At 63.2% G+C, this 22,820-nt stretch overlaps 1 protein-coding gene across 1 annotated transcript; it reads left to right on the top strand.

Annotated features, from left to right (window-relative positions):
- Nucleotides 1-3,697: 3,697 nt before the first annotated feature.
- Nucleotides 3,698-12,758, top strand: MAP3K7CL (MAP3K7 C-terminal like). Its single transcript, XM_029082768.2, has 4 exons — nt 3,698-3,828; nt 5,653-5,714; nt 9,975-10,090; nt 12,575-12,758. The coding sequence occupies exons 1-4, from the start codon at nt 3,759-3,761 to the stop codon at nt 12,753-12,755; spliced, it is 429 nt and encodes a 142-aa protein (XP_028938601.1). The 5' UTR covers nt 3,698-3,758; the 3' UTR covers nt 12,756-12,758.
- The last annotated feature ends 10,062 nt before the right edge of the window (nt 12,759-22,820 follow it).

Raw genomic sequence — 22,820 nt, 5'->3', positions numbered from 1 at the left:
CAGACAGACCCGGACAGACCCAGACGGCCCCCGGCCCCCCGGGAAAGGAGAGAGGAGCAGGGAGCGGGGGGCGTCAGGGAGGGGCGGAGGCGTGGCGCGAGGCCCCGGCCGGAGGGTCGGGCACGGTGCGGAGGCAGGGCTGCCCGCCGGGCTCTCTGCCATCTCCGAGGAAGGAGGCTGCGGGCACGGGTCGGCGCTGGACCGTCCGGGGGCCGCCGGCGGACCCGAGGAGGTAACCCCCCCCCCCCCCCCGGGCCCCGGCCCGGCCATCCGGCCCCGACATCCGGCCCCCGGCCCCGGCGCCCGGCATCCAGCCCCCAGCCGCGGCGGCCGGCCCAAGCGTCCAGCCCCGGTCCTCGACCCCCAGCCCCGGTCCCCGATGGCCAGCCCGAGCGTCCGGCCCCCAGCCCCCAGCCCCAGCGTGCGGCCTCCAGCCCCTAGCCCCAGCCCCCAACCCAAGCATCCAGCCTCCGGTCCCCGGCCCCCGGTCCCGGCGGCCGGCATCCACCCCCGGCCCCGGCCCCCGGCCCCCGGCCCCAACGGCCAGCCCGAGCATCCAGCCCCATCCCCTAGGCCCAGTCCCCAGCCCCCGGCCCCATCCCCCAGCTCCATCCCCCGGCCCCCAGGCCGCAGCCCCCGGTCCCGGCCCCAGGACCCTCGGAGAGCCACGTAGGGGGCGGCCGGCCAGCCACGGGCACGACCCTCCTCCCGGCCCTCCGGCCCGTCCCTCTTCTCCGTCCAGCCCCCCGGGGCTCCCCCTCCGCCCCCCGGACGGTCCGCCCGTCTCCCCCACTCTCTCCAGCCCCCGGGCCCCCCTCCGCCCTCTGCGGCCCCCTCGCCCGCCGACCCACTCAGAGGTCGTGGCTTCAGATCCCGGCCCCGCCGCTCGTCGGCGGCGTGACTCTGGGCAAGTCGCTTCACTTCTCTGGGCCTCAGTGGCCTCGTCTGGAAAAGGGGGATGAAGACCGTGAGGACCTCGTACCTACCCCGGCGGCTAGGACAGGGCCGGGCGCATAGTAAGCGCTTAACAGATACCTTAATGATCGTTATCAATATCATCTAGCCTTCGGACCCTCTCTTCTGACCCTCTCCTCCACCCTCTCCAGGGCTCTCCAGCCCCTGGGGCGACCCCCTCCCCCCTCCAGCCTCCCTGACCCCCTCGGTCACTCCCTCCGGACCCCAGAGCCCCCCTCCAGCCCCTAGGGTGTCCCCCCGACCTCCCCTCCTCCACCATCTGCGGACACCCGTCCCGGGAGGACCCGTCCCCCTGAGCCCAGACGGTTACGTCCGCGTCCGGCCGGGCCGGTCTCGGCCGGGACGGATCTGATCCGGTAGAGAGCAGGCCGGGTCCCGGGGAGGTCCGGGGCAAGGGTCCGGAGCCTTGCCGACCTCCGGTGTTTTCCCGCTGGACCACCCTCCTCCCCACGGCTCCCGGAGATCGCCCGGCCCAAGCCACCGGGAGGGAGGAAGGGGGCTCGGGAAGCGCGGACCTGGCCTCCAGAGGGTCCCCGAGTTTCTCCTCCGCCCTCGCTTCGTTCCTTCATTCATCCCGTCGTATCTATCGAGCGCTTACTGGGTGCAGAGCACTGGACTGAGCGCTTGGAAAGTACAATCGGGCAACAGCTGGGGACCCTCCCTGCCCAACCACGGGCTCGCGGTGTAAAAGGGGGAGACGGACCGCAAAACAAAACAGAGAGCCCTCGCCAGACCCCCGAATCCCTCCTCCACTCTCTCTAGCCCTCTGACCCCCCTCCCCCCACTCCAAACGAACAAAACCTATTGCGTCGCCAAGCGCTCGCTCTGCGCTCTGCACCGATCTGAGCGCTGGGGTAGATACGAGGTCATCGGGTTGTCCCCCGTGGGGCTCCCACTCTTCGTCCCGTTTGACAGATGAGGCCGCTGAGGCCCAGAGAAGTGAAGCGACGTGCCGGGATTGGAACCCGCCGCCCGCGACTCCCCGGCCCGGGCTCTTGCCACTGAGCCGCGCCGCTTCTCACCCTCTTCCCCTGCCGTCAATCTGACCGTGTGCCCGACTGCGCGAGCGGCGCCGGGCTGAGCGCTGGAGCCGGGGGCAGTGGGGCCCTAGAGAAATTAGTTCGAATCCAACCAGGCCCTCGGGAGCCCGGGAAGGGAGGAGGCGTGGCTGGACGGAGGAAGGGAGGAGAGGCGGAGTTGGGGGCCGGGTCTCGTTAGGCCCTCTCTGGGCCTCGGTGTCTTCGTGATGACGGCGAGGGTATCTGTTAAGCGTTTACCGTGTGCCGAGCACCCTTCTAAGCGCTGGGGTACGTAGAAAGTAATCCGGTTGGACCCGGTCCCCCTCCCCCGTGGGGCTCACGGTCTTAATCCTCGCGTGTGACCTTGGGCAAATCGCTTGGCTTCTCCGTGCCTCAGGTCCTTCATCTGTAAAATGGGGATCGAGGCCGTGAGCCCCACGGGGGACCCGATCACCCCGTATCCATCCCGGCGCTCAGTACAGGGCCCGGCACGTAATGATAACGGTGACGGTATTCGTTAAGCGCTTGCTTAGCGATAATAACAGTGACGATGATAATAATAGTGAGCGCTTAACAGATTCCATCATAGTAAGGACTTGACGAGTACCCCAAGCCATCGTTTTACCGATGAGGTGACCGAGGCCCAGAGAAGCGAAGCGACTTGCCCGAGGTCTCACAGCAGATACGCGGTGGAGTCGTCCCCTCCCGGGCCCGGAGGCCGCGCCGCTTCCCGCCCGTTCGGCGGGGGTCATCCGGAGAAGGGGTCGGGTCACGACGGAGCTCGCCTGGGGTCCGGCGGGGAGAGGGGAGGGGAGTCCTCGCCCCCCGGGACCCTTGGAGGCCACAGCCGGGCGAGGTCAGGAGGCCCGGAGACGGTCTTTCGAGGGAGCCGCCTCAAAACAGAAGCGGTGTGGCCTAGGGATGATAATGGCATTTATTCAGCGCTTTCTGCGTGCAGAGCAACGTTCTACGTGCTGGGGGGGGGGGCGGGGGGAGATACAGGGCGATCAGATTGTCCCACGTGGGGCTGACGGTCTTCATCCCCATTTTACAGGTGAGGGAACTGAGGCCCGGAGAAGTGAAGCGACCGGCCCAAAGTCACGCAGCTGACGAGCGGCGGAGCTGGGATTAGGACCCGCGACCTCCAACTCCCAAGCCCGGGCTCTTTCCGCCGAACCACGCCGTTTCCCTTATAAAGCACCGTTCTAAGCGCTGGGGAGGATACAAGGTGATCAGGTTGTCCCACTTGGGGCTCACAGTCTTCATCCCCCTTTAACAGATGAGCGAACCGAGGCAGGCACCGGGAAGTGAAGTCGACTTGCCCAAAGTCACACAGCTGACAAGCGGCGGAGCCGCCATTCGAACCCACGACCCCCGACTCCCGAGCCTGCGCTCTTTCCACGGAGCCACGCTGCTTCTCTGGTGGCTGGAGCCCGGGCCTGGGAGTCAGAAGGACCCGGGTTCTATTTCCGACCGCGCCGCTTGCCCACCGCGTGACCTCGGTCGAGTCGCTTCGCTTCTCTGAGCCTCGGGTGCTCCGTCTGTAAAATGGGAGTTAAGACCGTGAGCCCCGTGTGCGACGGGGACTCGACTACACTGTCTCGACCCCAGCGCTTAGAGCGGTACGACAGTCAGCGCTTAACGAGCGGCATTTCTACTTGGAGGGGGGTGGGGGAATCGGCCCGGTCGGCCGCTGCGGACGGTCTCCCGCTTGTGTCCGTGCAGCTGGACCGGTCCGAGGAGAGCGCGGCCTCCGGCGCCCACATGATCCCCACGGCCAGGGTGGCCGCCCACAGACCCGTGCGGATCGCCTTCAGCCTCAATGACGCCCCAGGTACCACCCGAACCCCCGGGGCCCCGGCCTCCCCTCTCCCGGCCCCTCCGGCCTCTCCGGTCCCCCCTCCGGCCTCCCCGGCCTCTCCGGTCCCCCCTCCGGCCTCCCCGCCCTCTCCGGTCCCCCCTCGGGCCTCCCCGCCCTCTCCGGTCCCCCCTCCGGCCTCCCCTCCCTCTCCGGTCCCCCCTCCGGCCTCCCCTCCCTCTCCGGTCCCCCCTCCGGCCTCCCCGCCCTCTCCGGTCCTCCCTCCGGCCTCCCCTCCCTCTCCGGTCCCCCCTCCGAGCCTCCCCGCCCTCTCCGGTCCCCCCTCCGAGCCTCCCCGCCCTCTCCGGTCCTCCCTCCGGCCTCCCCGACCTCTCCGGTCCCCCCTCCGGCCTCCCCGACGCCTCTGTCCCCCCCAGCCCGGCCTCCTCGACCTCCTGCGCCGGCCTCCCCGGCTCGAGGCCGTGGGCGGAGAGCCTCACTGTCCGCCCCCGCCGGACCCGAGGCCCCCCCCCCGGAGCCGTCCGGGTCCGTCCCGGGTCTTCCCACCGTCGGCCGCACGCTTCCAGACCCGCTTCTTCCGTCTTCGCCCCGCTACCACCCTCGCCCGCGTTCAGTGGGCTCCCGCCGCGTGCAGAGCGCCGTACCGAGGGCCCTGGTAGACGCGGTCCCCGCCCAGAAGACATTTACCGTCCCGGGGAGAAAAAGGCATCGATACAACTCTCCACCTCCACGGTCCTTTCCCGTCTCTCTTCCCCGACTTTTTTCCGGTCCACTCCGTCCACTCTTTTCCCGGCCGCTCCGTCCCTCTCCTCCCCTTCCCTCCTCTCCCCAGGCGGGATACCGGGCTCCCTCTGGGTGCTAAGCACCGTACGGGGCACCTACCGCGTCGGTGAGAGGGAGTATACAATCTTCGACCCACGAGACGGGAGTCCTCCAGGCCGAAAGCTCACGGCGGGCAGGGACGGTGTCCGTTTCCTGCGGTTTATTCAGCCAAGCGCTTAGTACGGGGCTCTGCACGCGGGAGGCGCTCGGTCAATACCGTTGACCGACCGGGAGTCGGTCGGTCGGTCGGTCGGTGGCCTTTACTGAGCGCTCCCCGCGTGCGGAGCACCGTAACGGGATCAGCGGACACGGTCCCCTACTCGGAGCGAGATTGCAGCCTCGAGGGGAGGGCGGAGGAATAGGGTCGCTTCTCCGGGCCTCAGTTCCCTCCTCCGGAAAATGGGGACGGAGACCGCGACCCCCGTGGGGGACGGGGACCGTGTCCATCCCCATCTGCCCGAATCTACCCCGGCGCCTAGGACAGTGTCCGGCACGCAGGAAGGGCTTCATGCCACTTTGAAAAAAAATGGGGGAACGTGGCTCGAGGAGCACGTTAGGTCAGTCGGTAGTATTTACTGAGCGCTTACTACGTGCGGAGCACCGGGGTGAGTGCCGGGGGATGGGACGATGCGATAATAAACGGGCGACGACTCTCCCCTCTTTCAAAGGCTTACTGAAGGCCCACCTCCTCCAAGAAGCCTTCCCAGGCTAGACGCTTCCCCTTTCCGATCGATTTGCGTCGATGCCTGTCTCCCCCATCTAGACTCTGAACTCGTCGGGGGCAGGGAACGCGTCTCTTTTTTACCGTCGGGTACTTTCCCCAGCGCTCGGCACGGTGCTCTGCACGCGGTGAGCGCCGAATAAATACCACCGAAAGACACGTCCCCTGCCCGCGACGAGCCGGGTGGGGGGGGGGGTGTTTGCGAGGCCGAGGGCGCGCGCGGAGGGTTGCGCGGACGGTCGGAGCGCCCGGCCTCGCCGCCTGCCCCTCACCGCCCCGACGTGTCTCCCCCGCAGACGCTGACCCCCAGGGAGACGCCGTCCCCTCGGCCTTCCCGGACCTAGACCAGCAGCTCCAGGTAAACTGTAATAATCACGATTATAATAATAATGGCGTTCGTTAAGCGCTTACTATGTGCACAGCAAGGTTGTCCCACGTGGGGCTCGCAGTCCTCATCCCCATTTGACAGATGAGGGAACCGAGGCCCGGAGAAGTGACGTGACTTGCCCACGGTCACACAGCTGACGAGCGGCGGAGCCGGCATTCGAACCCATGACCTCCGACTCCCAAGGCCGGGCTCTTTCCACTGAGCCCCGCCGCTTCCCCTAACTACCCAAACCGCACGGCCGAGGGGACGGAGCCCGGGCCTGGGAGGCGGAGGGACCCGGGCTCCCGTCCCGGCTCCGCCGCTTCTCTGCTGGGCGACCTCGGGCGAGTCGCTGCACTTCTCTGGGCCTCCGTTCCCTCCCCCGTAAGATGGGGATTAAAAGCGTGAGCCCCACGTGGGACAACCCGACGGCCCCGCGTCTACCTCAGCGTTCAGAACGGTGCTTGGCACACAATACCATCATTATTATGATGATGTCTGTCCAGTCAGTCGACCGGATTTATTGAGCGCTCACTGTTCATAGAGCGCTTGGGAGAGTTCGGTACAACGGTAGAGCAGACACGTTCCCTAACCACAACAGTCTAGAGGGGAAGACTGACCTGAAGATAAATAAATAAAATTACAGCTCTGCGCGTCAGAATCCTCTCCCAGGTGCTCAGGGCAGTGTTCTGTCCCCGGTAAGCGCCCGGTCGATCCTTTAATCGGTGGTATTTCCTGAGCGCTCGCTGTAATAATAATAATAATAATAATAATGATAGCGTTGGCATTTGTTAAGCGCCTACTATGTGCAGAGCACCGTTCTAAGCGCCGGGGGAGATCCGGGGTCATCGGGTCGCCCCACGCGAGGCTCACGGTCTTCATCCCCATTTGACGGACGAGGTCACCGAGGCACAGAGAAGGGAAGCGACCTGCCCACAGTCACACAGCTGCCAGGTGGCGCGGGGCACCGTCCTAAGCCTTCGGGAGAGGAACGGAATTAGCGGGGGCGTTCTCGAGGGGGAGACAGACATTAATGGGAATAAATATTAATAAACACGATGCATCGATCGATAAGGGTAAAACGGGAAGGGGCGCGCCCGCTAATGGGGGCGGCGGGCGGACTGACGACGGGCGACACCCGTACCCTGGGGCCGTCGATGCCCTCACCGGTGAGCTGAGAAGGGGGAGGGCGATCTCTCTGCTGTCGGACCCTCCCGAGCGCTCAGTACAGTGCTCCGCGAGCAGTGAACTCAATGAATCACTCAGTCGGTGCTTATCGGGCGCGTACCGTGGGCAGAGCGCCGTACCTGACGCCTCAGAGAGTAGGTGGGCAGGGAAGGTGTCTCGTACCGTTATTCCGGGCAGGGGCCATCCCTTTTTAGTTGCACGGTATTCTCCCCAGCGCTTAGTACGGCGCTCCGCGCCCCGGGAGCGCTCGATAAATGCCGCCGATGGAGCGGCAACGGGGTCGGCGCGCACGTTCCCTCCCCGCCGCGAGCCGAGGAATCCATCGGTGGTGCTCAGCGGGCGCTTATTGCGCGTTGAGCACTGTCCCGAGCGTTTGGGAGAGTACGTGGGCTCGCAGGGTGACGCTGGAAAGGAAATGTCCGCTTGCCGTCGTCTTGTACTCTCCCAAGCGCTCGGTCCAGCGCTCCGCACAGAGTAAGCGCTCAACAGACAGGATGAGCGACCGAATAGCGGGCGCCGGAGAGCTGGCCCAGCCCGCCCAACTCCCTAACCCGTTTCTCTCCCGGCCACTTGCTCGTTGGCTCTGGAATGTCGGGCACCGTTATAGACTTTCCAGATTGGGAAAGGGAGCCAACGAGAGGTCCCTAAAACCCCGCGCTAAATGATTTATTTCTATAGACGGGTCATTCCGTAACCACCGGGCCGTCGACCTCCGGGATTTTTCCGGCGCTCGGCCAAGAATGCGTGCGTGTTCGAGCCTGTAATTAGCGACGCTTCTATTTCCACCGAGTCCCGACAGCCGCGGGCAAGAATAGCAGGGGAGGCATTCCGCACGCCGGCTCGGTCGGCGCGGGGCCGTGGGTGCCCCGGCCGAGGGCGGGAAGGGGCGCCCCGTGACTCGGTCTCCCTCCCTCTGGGGGGGGGGGGGCGTGGCGGTGGAGCGGGCGCGGTCAACTTTTTCGGCGGGGGAGACGCCTCCCTCTCTTGGGTCGTACTTACGGGGCGCTTACCGGGTGCGGAGCGCCGTGCTAAGCGGTCGGGGGGGACGGTGTGACGGTCACGTTCCCCGTCCGGGACGCGGCCTGGCGGAAAGATCCCGGGCCTGAGAGTCGGAGGGTCCGGGTTCTAATCCGGGCTCGTTCGTCCGTGTGAGCTCGGGCGAGTCGCTTCGCTTCTCCGGGCCTCGGTTCCCCCGTTTTCCCTCCTCTTGGTGCTCCGCACGCGGTAAGCGCTCAATAAATGAGACTGAATGACCCAACGCCGAGAGCGCGAGCCCCTTGAGGGACAGGACCTGGATCCGTCCCAGAGCTGAACACATAGTAAGCGCTTAAGAAACCCCATAGCCGTGGCATCCGTTAAGCGCTTACTACGCGCCGGAGTAGACGCGAGATGCTCGGGTGGGACGCGGTCCCCGTCCCGCACAGGGCTCGGTCTTAATTCCCATTTTACGGATGAGGGAACCGTGGCCCAGCGAAGCGACTCGCCCGAGGCCGCCCGGCGGACGGGCGGCAGGGCCGGGGTTAGAACCCACGTCCTCTGACTCCGCCATCCTGCTTCCCCTCGTAAAAGGGGGGAGCTGGAGAGGGGCCGGGGGCGGGGGTCCCAGCCCCCTCCGAGGGGGCGGGAGGGGGGCGGCCCTGGTCCCTCCCGCCCTTCGCTTTCAAGTCACGCGGGTCGCTTCCCCCGGCCTGTCGACCCTCTGCGAAGCTGCGGTCATTGGCGCCGAACCCGGCGGAGCCCCCCCGAGAGCGGTGACCCCTCGGCGACCCTCCCCGGCCCCGCCGGCCCGGGGGTCCGCCTCCAGCCGGGCGACGGGACCCTCGCAGAGCCAAGTGCCCGTCGTCCGCCCGGACGCTCGTCCTCGGGCTACCGGACCCCCCCGGCTCTCCCCTCCCCGGCCCCGCCTGTCCCCCAGTGACCCGGCCCGGACCGTCCCACCCCCCCGGCCGGCCCTCTTCATCCCCGACTGTCCCCCGGTGACCCCGCCGGGACCGTCCAACCCCCCCCGACTCTCCCCCGGTGACCCGGCGCGGACCCTCCCGCCGCCCTGACTCTCCCCTCTCCACCCATCCATCCGTCCGACCCTCGCCGGCTCTCCCCTTGGCGAGCCAGCCCGGGCCATCCGACGCCCGGACCGCGGGGCCGTGCCCCCGAACCGGCCCGGGGATCGCCGCCGGGGGCTCTCCGAGGGTTGGGCCGGCCCTATTACAGGTCTGCCACGTGCTGCCGGGCCGGGCCCGCGGGCCGCGTTCCCGGAGCCGTCCCAGTAGCCCGTTAAATCCGGCCGGCCGCCGGGATGGACCTCGGGGCCTCTCCCGCCTCCGAGGTCCCCGGGCCCAGACCGCTGCTCTCCCGTCGGCCCCCTAGTCCCCGGGGAGGTCTTCCCTGATTAATCCCCCCGGACCACAAACGGTAGTAGTGACAATAGCCACTGAGCGCTGTACCGTGTGCAGAGGACTGTACTAAGCGCTGGGAAGGAGTATACGGGTGGGAATTCGTTCGATCGTATTCGTCGCGCGCCCGCTGGGTGCGGAGCGCCGCCCCGAGCTCTTGGAAAGGTAGAGACCGCTCTTGCCCAACAACGGGCTCACGGTGTAAACGGGGGAGACGGACGGCAAAACGAGTAGACGGGCATCACCACCATCAAAACAGATAGAATTATCCATATATACACATCATCGATAAAAGAAATAGGGCAATAAATACATGCCCAAGTGCTTGGAGGGACTCACAGTCGCGTCCATCCAAGAACTCCCTCTTTGACCCCATTTGCTTGCCTCCGCTCCGGCGCTTAGCACAGTGCCCGGCACGTCTGTTGCCGAACTGTATATTCCAAGCGCTTAGTGCGGCGCTCTGCACATAGTCAGCGCTCAACAGATACCATCGACTCAATAGAAAGCGCTTTACGCATATCACGGTTGGTGTTTTTACCTCGGGCGCTCCGCGCCGAGGCCTCACGTCGACCCGGGGGGCCCCCGGGGACCCTGGAGGATGGCGGGGGGCGGCGGGGGCGGGGGGTGGACGGCGCAGACCTCGTTGACCTCGTCGGGCTCTCCCCCAAAGCCTCTCCCTCCCTGCCACGGCAACAAGGAGTCGATGCAGGTGTTCAGACAGCACTGCCGGATCGCCGACGAGTACCATGAGGTCAACAGGGAGATCGCCCGGCTGCAGGAAAGGAAGTGAGTGACCCTTCCCCTCGAGGCTCGGCCCAGAGAGGCGGCCCCGGCCCCCCCGCCTCGCTCCGGCCGGAGGGGACCGGCCCTCGCCACCCGGGGAGCACCCCTGATCTGTGCGGGGCCCTCTAATGATAACAGTGATAATAATGACGGCATCGGTTAAGCGCTTACTATGTGCTTCCTACGTACCGACCGCCGGGAGGGCGGACACAAGCAGACGGGGCTGGACGCAGTCCCCGTCCCGCACGGGGCTCGCCGTCTTAATTCCCGTTTTACAGATGAGACGCCTGAGGCCCAGAGAAGTCAAGGTCACGCGGCAGACCGGCGGCGGAGGTGGGATTAGAACCCAAGTCCCCTGGCTGCCGGCTGACCTTGGTCAAGTCCCATCAGTTCCCTGGGCCTCAGATCCCTCATCTGGAAAATGGGGATTAAAGACGGTGAGCTCCATGTGGGCCGGGGACCGTGTCCAGACCGATTAGCCGGGATCTACCCCGGTGCTTAGTACGGTGCCGGGCGCACGGTAAGAGCTTAACCAATGAGAGGCAGGGTGGCTTTTAGCGGCAAGAGCCCGGGCTGGGGAGTCAGAGGACGTGGGTTCTCATCCCGGCTCCGCCACCCGTCTGCTGGATGACCTTGGGCGACTCACTTCACTTCTCTGTGCCCCCGTTCCCTCATCTGTAAAATGGGGATGGAGATCGTGAGCCCCACAGGGGACCACCCGAGGATCTCGTATCTCCCCATCGCTTAGAACGGTGCTCGGCACGTAGTAAGCACTCAGATCCCATCGTTATTATTACCATCGTTAGACTCCGGGCCTCGGTCCCCTCATCTGTCAGATGGGGATGAAGACCGGGAGGCCCCACGTGGGACCACCCGGGGACCTCGTACGATGTTGGTATTAAGCGCTTCCTCTGTGCCGAGCCCTGTTCTAAGCTCTGGGGTAGATACAGGGTAATCAGGTTGTCCCACATGAGGCTCGTATCTCCCCCGGCGCTTAGAACAGGGCTCGGCACAGAGGAAGCGCTTAATAAATAAAAGGAAAAATGTCATTTGGGGGAAAAAAAAGCTCTTTATGGTCTTGGAACTGGGCGGCCTGCAGTTCTGGTCCCTGGCCACACGGGGGACCCCCCCCCCCACAGCTGCCTCTGTTTCCCCTGGGGGTATTCATTCATTCATTCAACAGTATTCATTGAGCGCTTACTACGGGCAGAGCACTGTACTAAGCGCTTGGAACGAACAAGTCGGCAACAGATAGAGACGGTCCCTGCCCTCTGACGGGCTCACGGTCCGATCGGGGGAGACGGACCGACGAGAACGATGGCGATAAATAGAGTCGAGGGGAAGAACGTCTCGTAAAATCAACGGCGACTAAATAGAATCGAGGCGATGTACATTTCACTGAGCGCTTACTAGGTGCCAAGCACTCTGCTAAACGCTGCGGGAGTCACTCATTCACTCATTCGATTGAACGAATGGGGTAGATACAAATCAAGGGCCTAGTCCAGTGCTCGGCACCTAGTGAGCGCTCAATAAATACTACCGAACGAAATCATTATTATTATATCGTCGTCATTATCAATGTTACAATCATGGCATTTGTTCGGCGCTTACTAGGTGCCGGGCACCGGACTAAGCACCGGGGGAGGTACGTGATTCATCGGGCTGGACACGGCCCCACGTGGGACTCACCATTGTACGGAAGAGGGGACTGAGGTCCAGGGACGTCGAGTGCCTCGCCCGAGGTCACCCGGCAGTTAGTCGATCATATTTATCGAATGCCTATTGATGATAATAATAATGGTGGTATTTGTTTAGCGCTTACTAGGCGCCGAGCACCGCTCTAAGCGCTGGGCCGTCAGGTTGTCCCACGTGGGGCTCACGGCCTTCATCCCCGTTTGACGGACGGGATCACTGAGGCGCAGAGCCGTTCAGGGACCGGCCCGAGGTCATACAACTGACAGGCGGAGGAGCTTGGATTAGAACCCGTGACCGACTCCCAAGCCCGGTCTCTCTCCGCCGAGCCACGCCGCTTCCTCTGTGCCGGGCACCGTTCTAAGCGCCGGGGCGGATGCGGGGTCCTCAGCTCGTCCCCCGCGGGGCTCCCGGTCTCCATCCCCGTTTCCCAGACGAGGTCGCCGAGGCCCAGAGAAGTGAAGCGACCGGTCCGAAGTCACGCGGCCGGCAAGCGGCGGAGCCGGGATCGGAACCCGCGACCTCCGAGTCCCCAGCCCCGGGCTCTTGCCACCGAGCCGCCGCTCCTCTGAGGGTCCCTGCCCACCGCCGGTATATGATCTAGAGTCGGGGGGCGGAGGTGGGATCAAAACCCAGGTCCCCCCGACCCCTCCCGGGCCCGGGCTCTGCCGGCTAGGCCGCGGCCGCTTCTCCCCGGAGGCGGGGGCCGGTCCGGCGCGGCGGCGGGCGGGAAGGGCGGCCCCGGCCCGCCCTCCCCGGGCCTGACCGGGCCCGGCCGTCCCCGTCCCCTCCCAGGAAGGAGCTGCTCGCCCGGCTGGACCGAGCGGAGAAGGAGAACGTGGACGCGGCGCAGCTGGGCCGGGAGTACGCGGCCCTGAGCGAGGAGAACCGGGCCCTGCGGCGCGCCCAGGCCCAGTGTGTGGAGCAGCTGGAGAAGCTGCGCCTGCAGTACCACAAGCGGCAGGGCTCCTCCTAGCCCCCGGCCGGACGCCGCCGCGACGGCCCCCCGGCCTCCCCGGGCCGAGGCCTCCGCCGCCTCTCCTCGGCGGGGCCGGGCCCGGCCGCTACCTCTCGCCCGGTCTCTCTCTCTCACACACGGACGCGCGCGGACCCGCCGCTGTTTCTCACCTCGTCTCTCTCTCTCGCCCACACGGACGCACACTCGCGCACAGAGGCGTTTCTCACCTCGTCCCTTCCTCACGCGGACACACACGCACCCTTGGCTATCTCTCTCCCGGTCTCCCTCTCTCTCTCACCCACCCAGACACCCACACGGGCACACACAATACACTCCCTCTCGCCCAGGCTCTCTCACTCACACACGCAGCTCTTAGTACGGTGCCTGGCACTTAATAAGTACTTAAATATCACCATCGCACACACACACGCACGCACAATTTCTCACCCAGTCGCTCTCACACACACACAGCTCTCGGTAGAGTGCCTGGTACATAATAAGCGCTTTTAAAATACCACCATTATCACACACGCACACACAATTCCTCACCCAGTCGCTCTCTCTCACACACACACAGCTCTCGGTACAGTGCCTGGCACATAAGAAGCGCTTAACAAATACCACCGTTATCACACACACACACACACAATTCCTCACCCAGTCGCTCTCTCTCACACACACACAGCTCTCGGTACAGTGCCTGGCACATAAGAAGCGCTTAACAAATACCACCGTTATCACAAACACACGCGCACAGACACACACACACACCCAATTTCGCACCCGCTCTCTGTCTCTCACGCACACAGACACACGGCTCTCGGTACGGTGCCTGGCACATAAGAAGGCTTAACAAATGTCGTCACGATCACAGACACACACACACATACACACGGCTCTCGGTACGGTGCCTGGCACATAAGAAGGCTTAACAAATGTCGTCACGATCACAGACACACACACACACATACACACGGCTCTCGGTACAGTGCCTGGCACATAAGAAGCGCTTAACAAATACCGTCACGATCACAGACACACACACACACACACACTATTTCTCACCCAGTCTCTCTCTCACACCCACACGGCTCTCGGTACAGTGCCTGGCACATAAGAAGCGCTTAACAAATACCGTCACGATCACAGACACACACACATACACTATTTCTGACCCAGTCTCTCTCTCACACACACACGGCTCTCGGTACAGTGCCTGGCACATAAGAAGGCTTAACAAATGTCGTCACGATCACAGACACACACACACATACACACGGCTCTCGGTACAGTGCCTGGCACATAAGAAGCGCTTAACAAATACCGTCACGATCACAGACACACACACACACACTATTTCTCACCCAGTCTCTCTCTCACACCCACACGGCTCTCGGTACAGCGCCTGGCACATAAGAAGCGCTTAACAAATAACCGTCATGATCACAGACACGCACACACACACTATTTCTCACCCAATCTCCCTCTCACACCCACACGGCTCTCGGTACAGTGCCTGGCACATAAGAAGCGCTTAACGAACCCCCTCATTACGACACACCCACACAGACACCAGACGATTTCTCACCCAGTCCCCGTCTCCCCCAGGCACACGCATGCGCGCCGTGGCATCTGTTGGCCAGTGTCACTCCCGCACGGGCACGCACACTCCCAGACACGCTCCGGTCGCACCCCGGCCCCGCGGGGAGGCCCCGAGGCGGGCGGTGGGGCCTGCGGCTCGGAAAGGCCGGTGGCGTTTGGCGGCCCCTCATTAAAGCGGCTCTGTCCCCCGTCTCCGCCTGCGGGATTGGGTTTCTCGTCCGAAGATACCGCTGCTAATTTCAGGGGGCGCGGGGACGGGCTCGGGCGCCGGGCCGGGACACGGGCAGGACGGGGCCGGGCGAGGCCGGAGCAAGGCCGGGCACGCGGGATCGGGCCGGGCACCGTTGAGCCGAGGGGATCCTGGGCGGCTTTGGCGCTAAATAATAGTAATGATAATAATGACGATGGTATTTGTTAAGCCCTTACTATGTGCCGCGCACTGTTGTGAGCGCCTGGGGAGATACGAGGTCATCAGGTTGTCCCACGTGGGACTCGCAGTCTTCATCCCCATTTGACAGATGAGGTCACCGAGGCCCAGAGAAGTGAAGCGACTTGTCACACACCCGACAAGCGGCAGAGGCGGGATTAGAACTCGGGACCTCCGACTCCCAAGGCCCGGCTTTTTCCACCGAGCCACCCTGTTTCTCTATACGTTAGGCGCTCACTCTGTGCCAGGCACTGTGATCAGTGCCGGGGTGGATACAAGCCAATCCGGATAATGATAATTATAGCGACGGTATTTGTTACGCGCCGACTATGTGCCGAGCGCTGTTCTAAGCGCTGGGGAGGATACGAGGTCATCAGGTCGTCCCAGGTGGGGCTCACCGTCTTCATCCCCGTTTTAAAGATGAGGAATCTGAGGCCCAGAGAGGCCAAGTGACTTGTCCGAGGTCCCAAAGCAGGTGGGAGGCAGAGGCGGGATTAGAACCCGGATCCTTCTGACTGCCAGGTCCCGGCTCTGCCCGCTAAGCCTCGCAGCTTCTCCGTCACTGAGCGCCCACCACGTGCGGAGCGCTGCGCTAAAGCCTGGGGAGGGTGGTGGGCTCCCATCCTTCATTCATTCGTTCAGTCGTACGTACCGAGCGCTTACTGGGTGCAGAGCACTGTACTGAGCGCTTGGAAAGGACAACTGGGCAACAGATAGAGACCATCCCTGCCCAACGACGGGCTCAGGGTCTAACGGGGGGAGAGACCCGGCTAAGCAAAGCAAGTAGACAGGCGTCACTACCATCAAAATAAACAGAATTATAGATAAATGCACATCGTTAAGAAAATGAATAGAATAATGAATAGGTACAAATATAAAAATATAAATAAAGACGAGTGCGGTGGGGAGGGAAAGAGCAGAGGGAGAAGGGGGGATGAGTCTGGGAAGGCCTCCCGGAGGAGGTGAGCTCGCCGGAGGGCTTCGAAGAGGGAAGAGAGTTCGTTTGGCGGACGTGAGGGGGGTTGTCCTTAATAATGATGGCGTTCGTTAAGCGCTTACTAGGTGCCAAGCGCCGTTCTAAGCACCGGGGAGGCTCCAAGGCGATCAGGTTGTCCCACTTGGGGCTCCCAGTCCTCATCCCCATTTGACAGATGAGGTAACCGAGGCCCAGAGAGGCAAAGTGACCCGCCCAAAGTCACCCGGCCGACAGGCGGCGGAGCCGGGATTCGAACCCCTGACCTCGGACCCCCAGCCCGGGCTCTTTCCCGAGCCGGGCCGCTTGTCCGAGCCAGGCTGCCGCTGATGGTTGTGTGGTCCTCTCCCCAGCGCCGGGGACAGTGCTCGGCCCACGGCGAGCGCTCAGTAAATACGACGGCCCGCGCCGGGGGAGGTGGAGGCCGGGCATCGACGAGGGCCTGGGAAGCGAGAGCGGCCGGAGGAAGCGGAAGCCGAGGCGGGTGGGGGCCGAGGCTCCCGGGGCCCGGGGAAGGGCGAAAAGGAGAAGTCCGGCAGGGAGGAAGGAGGAGGCGGCGACCGGGGTGCTCCGAGGGCTGGGAGGGAAGTGGGGTGACCGCCCTGGACGGACCCTCCATCTCGCCACCGGATCAACCGACTCACGGTGTCTATCCGGCGCTTCCCATGCGCGGAGCGCTCTACTAAGCGCTCGGGAGAGTTCGGTACGACAGAATTAGCGGACCCCACCCCTCAGCTCCCGGACCTTTGATTTTTTAAAAGAATATGATCTTTGTTAAGCGCTCACTATGTGCCGGGCGCTGTTCTGAGCGCCGAGATAGGTACCAGGCGATCGGGTCGGGCCCAGTTGACGTCCCCCGTGTCTCCGTCTCCGTTGGGCAGATAATCATAATAACAGTGTTGGTATCTGTTAAGCGCTTACCATGTGCCGAGCACTGTGCTAAGCGCTGGGGTAGATACAGGGTCATCGGGTTGTCCCGTGTGGGGCTCACACTTTTAATCCCCATCTTTCAGATGAGGTCACTGAGGCACCGAGAAGTGAAGTGACTTGCCCAAAGTCACACGGTTGATAAGTGGCGGAGCCGGGATTAGAACCCATGACCTCTGACTCCTCAGCCCGGGCTCCGTCCACTGGGCCACGCTGCTCCTCTCTGCGGATGAGGTCGCGGCGGCCCAGAGAAGTTAAGGGATTTACCCCAGGTCACACAGCCGGGATTTAGAACCCAGGTCCTTTCATTCATTCCTTCGGTCGTATTTATTGAGCGCTTACTGTGTGCCGAGCACTGTACTGAGCGCTTGGAAAAGTACGGTGCAGAAATAGACACGTTCCGTCTGGTGGTGGTGGACGGTTTTAAAGCCGAGGGCGAGGAGTCTTCGTGTGATGCGGAGGTGGACGGGAGACCGCTGGGGTTTTTTGAGGAGCGGGGTGACGTGTCCCGAACGTCTTCTGTAGCAAAATGATGGGAGCAGCGGACTGAAGCGGGGAGAGGCAGGAGGCAGGGAGGTCAGCGAGGAGGCCGATGCGGTCGTCCACGCGGGAGAGGATTTTCGATCTAGTATTAACCAAGTAGCATTTTGGGACCGACCGGACCAACTCCTACCTATCTCGGCGCTTAGAACAGCGCCTGGCACATAGTGAGCACTTGTCAAAGATCGGTTTTTATACGAAAATAGAAAGCTCCGGGAGATGAGGGATCGCGTCTGCTAATTCTGCTGTACTGAACTCTCAGTAAGCAGGGAAAAGGGCGGATTTTAGCCGCGTCGCGAAGGTGTGAACGATGGATTGAATACGTGGGTTGAGTGAGAGAGAGGAGGGAAGGATAATAATAATAATAATAATAATAATAGGTATTTGTAAAGCGCTTACTATGTGCCGAGCACTGATCTAAGCGCTGGGGCAGATACAAGGTCATCGGGTCGCCCCCCCCCCCCCCCGTGGGGCTCACCGTCTTCATCCCCGTTTTCCAGATGAGGTCACTGAGGCCCCGAGAAGTGAAGTGGCTTCCCCAGAGTCAGCCAGCCGACAAGCGGCGGAGCCGGGATTCGAACCCAAGACCTCTGACTCCCAACCCTGGGCTCGTCCCACAAAGCCACGCTGCTTCTCTTAACGGGCTCAGGAGCCTGGGCAAGATGCAGGATTCCCCTCTAGACCTCTAAGCTCACTGCGGGGGGGGGGGGGGGGGGGGAGGGGGAACATGTCTGCCAACTCTGTTGGATTATGCTCCCCGAAGCGCTCAGTACAGTGCTCGGCACACAGTAAGCGCTCACTAAGGACAGCATTTACGGCAGTAAATTCCTATCCTCTATTATTACATCTGTAATTTATTTGGATTAATGCCTGTCTCCCCCCGCTGGGCCGTAAGCCCGTCAAGGTGGCGGTTTGTTGTGATGGTGTCCTCTCCTAAGGGCTTAGTACGGTGCCCCGCACGCAGTAGGCGCTCAATAAGTACGACCGACTGGCTGCCTCCCGGGCCTGGCGGTCACTCGGGGATGGGAGGAAATTCCTTAAAGATTCTGGGAATGACAGCTGAACGTCCCGGGAGGTTCAGTCATCCATATTTCGTGAGGAGCGGCTGGGCGGAGCGCTGTACTGGACACCTAAGCTGGACAGCACGCTGTACCGGATGCCTCTGGTAGTTTCTTGGGCACCTACTGCGAGCAGGACGCTATACTGGAGGTCTACTAGCCGCTAACGATCACTGTGGGTTTTATTAAGCACTCGCGCCGTGCCAGGCACCGTGCTAAGCGCTGGGGCGGGTACAAGCGTGAGAAGCAGCGTGGCTCAGTGGAAAGAGCCCGGGTTGGGGCGTCGGAGGTCATGGGTTCTAATCCCGGCTCCGCCGCCCGTCAGCCGGGTGACGGAGAAGCCGACGTACCGGTTTGCTCTGTCGATTTGTTTTTATGGCCTTTATTAAGCACTTATTACCTACAGCGCTTTTCTAAGGGCCGGAATAGACCCATCCATTCATTGGATCCTATTTATTGAGCGCTTACTGGGTGCAGAGCCCTGCACTAAGCGCCCGGGGTGTACGATTCGGCACCATCCAATCTAATGGGGTTGGGCCCCGTCCCACGTGGGGCTCACAGTCTTCATCCCCATTTCGCAGGTGAGGGAGCTGAGGCCCAGCGACGCGACTGGCCCGAGGTCACGCGGCAGACGGGGCGGGGAGGGATCGGAACCCAGGGCCTTCGGCCTCCCGGGCTCTCACCGCTGGGCCACGTTGGGAGGCGGGCAGGCCCGACGTCCCGCAGAGGGACGGAGCGGCTAACGCCAAAAGGAGACCATGGACTCACTGCGGCGGGGAACTCATCCTCCCAGATGGTACTCGCCCGAGAGTTTAGCGCAGTGCTCCGCACGCAGTAGGCACTTAATGAACACCACTGATCGACTGAAAAAGGAGAGCCGGTTGGAGGAATGCGAAACCGGACCGGCGCGAGCTCAGAGGAAGGAGGCGCCGATGGCGCCGCCCGGGGGGCCGGTTCCAGGTGGGGGAGGCCGGAGCGCGGTCCGGGAGTCGGAGGGCCCGGGTTCTAATCCCGGCTCCGCGCCCCGACCGCCGCGCGGCCCCGGCTCGGTCACGTCCCCGGGCCTCGGTTGGGTGGTCCGGAAAACGGAGACGAGGCCCGCGAGCCCCCCGCGCGACCAGGGCTCGCGTCCGGCCGCGTTGGTCGGTCTCTCCCCTGCGTCGGAGGCCAGAGGCGGGACGGGGGCGAGAGCCGGGCGGCGAGACAGACGGGACGGTGAGAAGGTGGGGATTTAGAGGAGCGTGCGGGCCGGGTTGGCGAGGCGGGGAAGGAGAGGGGGCGAGGGGACGGACGGACGCGGAGCGGCTGCTCTCTCGGGGCGCGGGTCACCGGGTGGCGAGCGCGGGGAAAACCCCGGCCTCCGACGCCTCCCCCTCCTCCCGCCCCGGCTCCGGCCTCGGCCCGTCCGGCTGCGTCGAGAGGAGAAAGCGCTGTCCCGCGACCCGCCCCGCGGCCGGGTGTCGGGTTCGAAGGTCGCGGGGTCCCGGTCGAGGCCGCGGGCGGCACGGGAGGGGCGGGCCGGCTCGGCCTTCCCGAGGACGGGCGCGTGCTCCGGCCCCTAGCCGGGCTCTGCCTTGGGCTCCTGAGCCGGACCAGATAAGCCTAGGAATAGAAATATTATTGAAGCGCGTACTGCTTCATTATCATCGTCGTCGTCGTCATCGTGACGACGATGGCATTTGTGCCGCGCTTACTCTGTGCCCAGCACCGTTCTGAGCGCCGGGGTGGATACAAGGTGATCGGGTCGTCCCACTTCATCCCCCTTTTCCAGGTGAGGCACAGAGAAGTTAATAATAATGGAATTTGAATAATAACAATAATAATAATGGAACTGAGGCACAGAGAAGTTAATCATCATCATCATAACAATGGAATTTGTTAAGCGCTGACTATGCGCCAAGCACTGTTCTAAGCGCCGGGATAGATGCACGGTGATCGGGTGGTCCCACTTGGGGCTCACGGTCATCATCCCCTCTTTACGGATGAGATAACTGAGGCCCAGAGAAGTGAGGTGACTTGTCCAAGGTCACACAGCTGGCGAGGGGGCGGAGGCGGGATTAGAACCCACGACCTCTGACTCCCAGGCCCGGGCTCTGGCCACTGAGCCACGCCGGGAAGCGGCATGGCGTAGTGGATAGAGCACAGCCCCGGGAGTCAGAAGGTCACCGTCTCTCTCTTCTTTATTGCCGTTTTGTACTTTCCCGAGTGCTTAGTACAGTGCTCTGCACACGCTGAGCGCTTAGTAAATGCGATCGGATGAAAAGGTCGTGGGTTCTAATCCCGGCTCCGTCACTTGTCCGCGGTGTGACCCTGGGCAGGTCACTTGGCTTCTCTCCGCCTCAGTTCCCTCGTCTGTAAAATGGGGATGGAGACGGCGAGCCCCACGTGGGACAGGGACTGTGCCCAATCCGATTTGCTGGTATCCACCGCAGCGCTTGGTACAGCGCTTGAATGGGTGGATGGACCGACGGGCGGACCGACGGGTGGACGCCGGGGCGGGTGGACGGACCGATGGATTAAGAGAAGCGGGGGGGCCTCGGTGGAAAGAGCCCGGGCTTGGGAGTCAGAGGACGTGGGTTCGAATCCCGGCTCCGCCGCTTATCAGCGGTGTGACTTTGGGGAAGTCTCTTCACTTCTCTGGGCCTCAGTTCCCTCCTCTGTCAAATGCGGATGAGGACGGTGAGCCCCACGTGGGGCAACCTGATGACCTTGTCTCTACCCCAGCGCTTAGAACAGTGCTCGGCACATAGTAAACGCTTAACAACTATTATTATTTATTACTATTATTATTAAGTGACGGAGGGACAGCGGGGTGGATGGGCGACCGCGGAGTGGGCGGCTGGGTGGGCGGCCGGACCGGCGGACCGCCGCCGGGGGGTCGGCTGGGTGGAAGGGCGGACTGTTGGGTGGGCGATGCTCGTCCCGAATGGGCGGAAGGCGGCCATCACGCTTTCGGCCCGTCGCTTCCGGAAGGCCCTCGATCCCAGTTCCCTCCTCGGCGGGCGCACGGGCTCGCCTCAGGACTCCCCGGAGGAAGGGGCAGTTTCCCCATTTTCATCCTAGTTCCCGAAGCGCTTTTTTTGGGTAATTTCATTTCTTCTTCTCCTTTGAATCGGAGCGTCGGGACAGGCGGGAGGACCGGGGAGCCAGGGCCGCCCGCTCGACGGCCCGTCCGCCGGTCGCCCGTCCGCCCCTCGGTCCGGCCGTCCACCCCGCCGTCCGTCCGTCGGTTAACGGTAACGATAAGGATAGAAGAGAGCCCCCAATCCAGCCTGGCACCTCGATCAACGGGGTGGATGGACTAGGCGCCTACTGGAGCGTACCAAGCGTTCGAGAGACGACGAGAGTCCGCAGACGTGACGCCCGCCTTCGGAGACCCGGCGGTCTGCCCCGTGAGGAGCACCGTACTCGATCGATCGTCGGTATTTAGTGGGCGCTTTACTGTGAGCCGAGCACTGTACTAAGCGCTTGGGAGGGAACCACGGAATCGGGAGACGCCTTTCCCGAACGCTTGGGCGAGTCCAGTCGAGCGCCCGGGCAGCGGGCCCGCCGGGCCGGCGTGGGCCGGGATCGTCTCTCTCTGTTGCCGAATTGCACTCTCCAAGCGCTTAGAACAGTGCTGTGCGCGTAGTAAGCGCTCAGTACGTACGACTGAATGAATCCGAGTCTAGCGGAGGAGAAAGACGCCAAGGGACCGAGCTGCCCCCTGACCTGGGGTTTCGAGCCCCGACGTGATCCGTGGGTCACCCACTTGCGGCCCTCTCGTCGTCGCGGTTTCGTGCTCCCCCGTTGCTAGGGGTAATCGTCCTCCTCCTCATCGGTAGAGAAGCAGCGTGGCTCAGTGGCAAGAGCCCGGGCTTGGGAGTCATGGGTTCGAATGCCGCCTCTGCCGCTTGTCAGCTGGGTGACCTGGGGGCGAGTCCCTTCACTTCTCTGGGCCTCAGTCCCCTCATCTGTCAAATGGGGATGAAGCCTGGGAGCCTCCCGCGGGACCATCCGATGACCCTGTATCTCCCCCAGCGCTTAGAACGGTGCTCTGCACGTAGTCAGCGCTTCACAAATACCAACATCATTATTATTATTATTCTCCACCCCAAGCCCGACCGGACGTGACTCTGCTCTTTAGGCTCCCTGGGCCTCGTTGGCGCCCGTCCCGCTCCCGCCGTCGACCCCCGACCCGCAGTGCCCTCCCTCCTCCCGTCCGCCGAACTAACAACTCTCTTCGAAGCCCCCCGGAGAGCTCACCTCCTCCGGGAGGCCTTCCCAGACGCATCCCTCCCTTTCCCTCCGCTCCCCTCCCCATCGCCCCCTCTCCCTCCGCTCTTCCCCCTTCCCCTCCGCACTGGTCTTCATCGGTACATATTTGTTACTCCATTTATTTTATTAATGATGTGTAGCTATTTATTTATTTTGCCGGTACTGACGCCCGACTACGCGTGTCGCTTTGTCGTCCGCCTCCCCCGTTTAGACCCTCGGCCCGTCGTTGGGCAAAGACGGTCTCTCCGTTGCCCAGTCGTCCCTTCCAAGCGCTCGGCCCGGTGCTCCGCACACAGTGA

Source organism: Ornithorhynchus anatinus, chromosome 17 (assembly GCF_004115215.2).
Source record: "Ornithorhynchus anatinus isolate Pmale09 chromosome 17, mOrnAna1.pri.v4, whole genome shotgun sequence".
In the NCBI taxonomy this organism is placed as follows: domain Eukaryota; kingdom Metazoa; phylum Chordata; class Mammalia; order Monotremata; family Ornithorhynchidae; genus Ornithorhynchus; species Ornithorhynchus anatinus.
This window is presented reverse-complemented; position numbering and strand designations above follow the sequence as displayed.

Bases quoted from the DNA above. Each gene is read 5' to 3' on its own strand.
- MAP3K7CL (XM_029082768.2), top strand. From the start codon at position 3,759: ATGATCCCCACGGCCAGGGTGGCCGCCCACAGACCCGTGCGGATCGCC. The intron at 5,715-9,974 runs GTAAACTGTAAT...TCTCCCCCAAAG, and splicing joins ACCTAGACCAGCAGCTCCAG to CCTCTCCCTCCCTGCCACGG. The intron at 10,091-12,574 runs GTGAGTGACCCT...GTCCCCTCCCAG, and splicing joins GCCCGGCTGCAGGAAAGGAA to GAAGGAGCTGCTCGCCCGGC.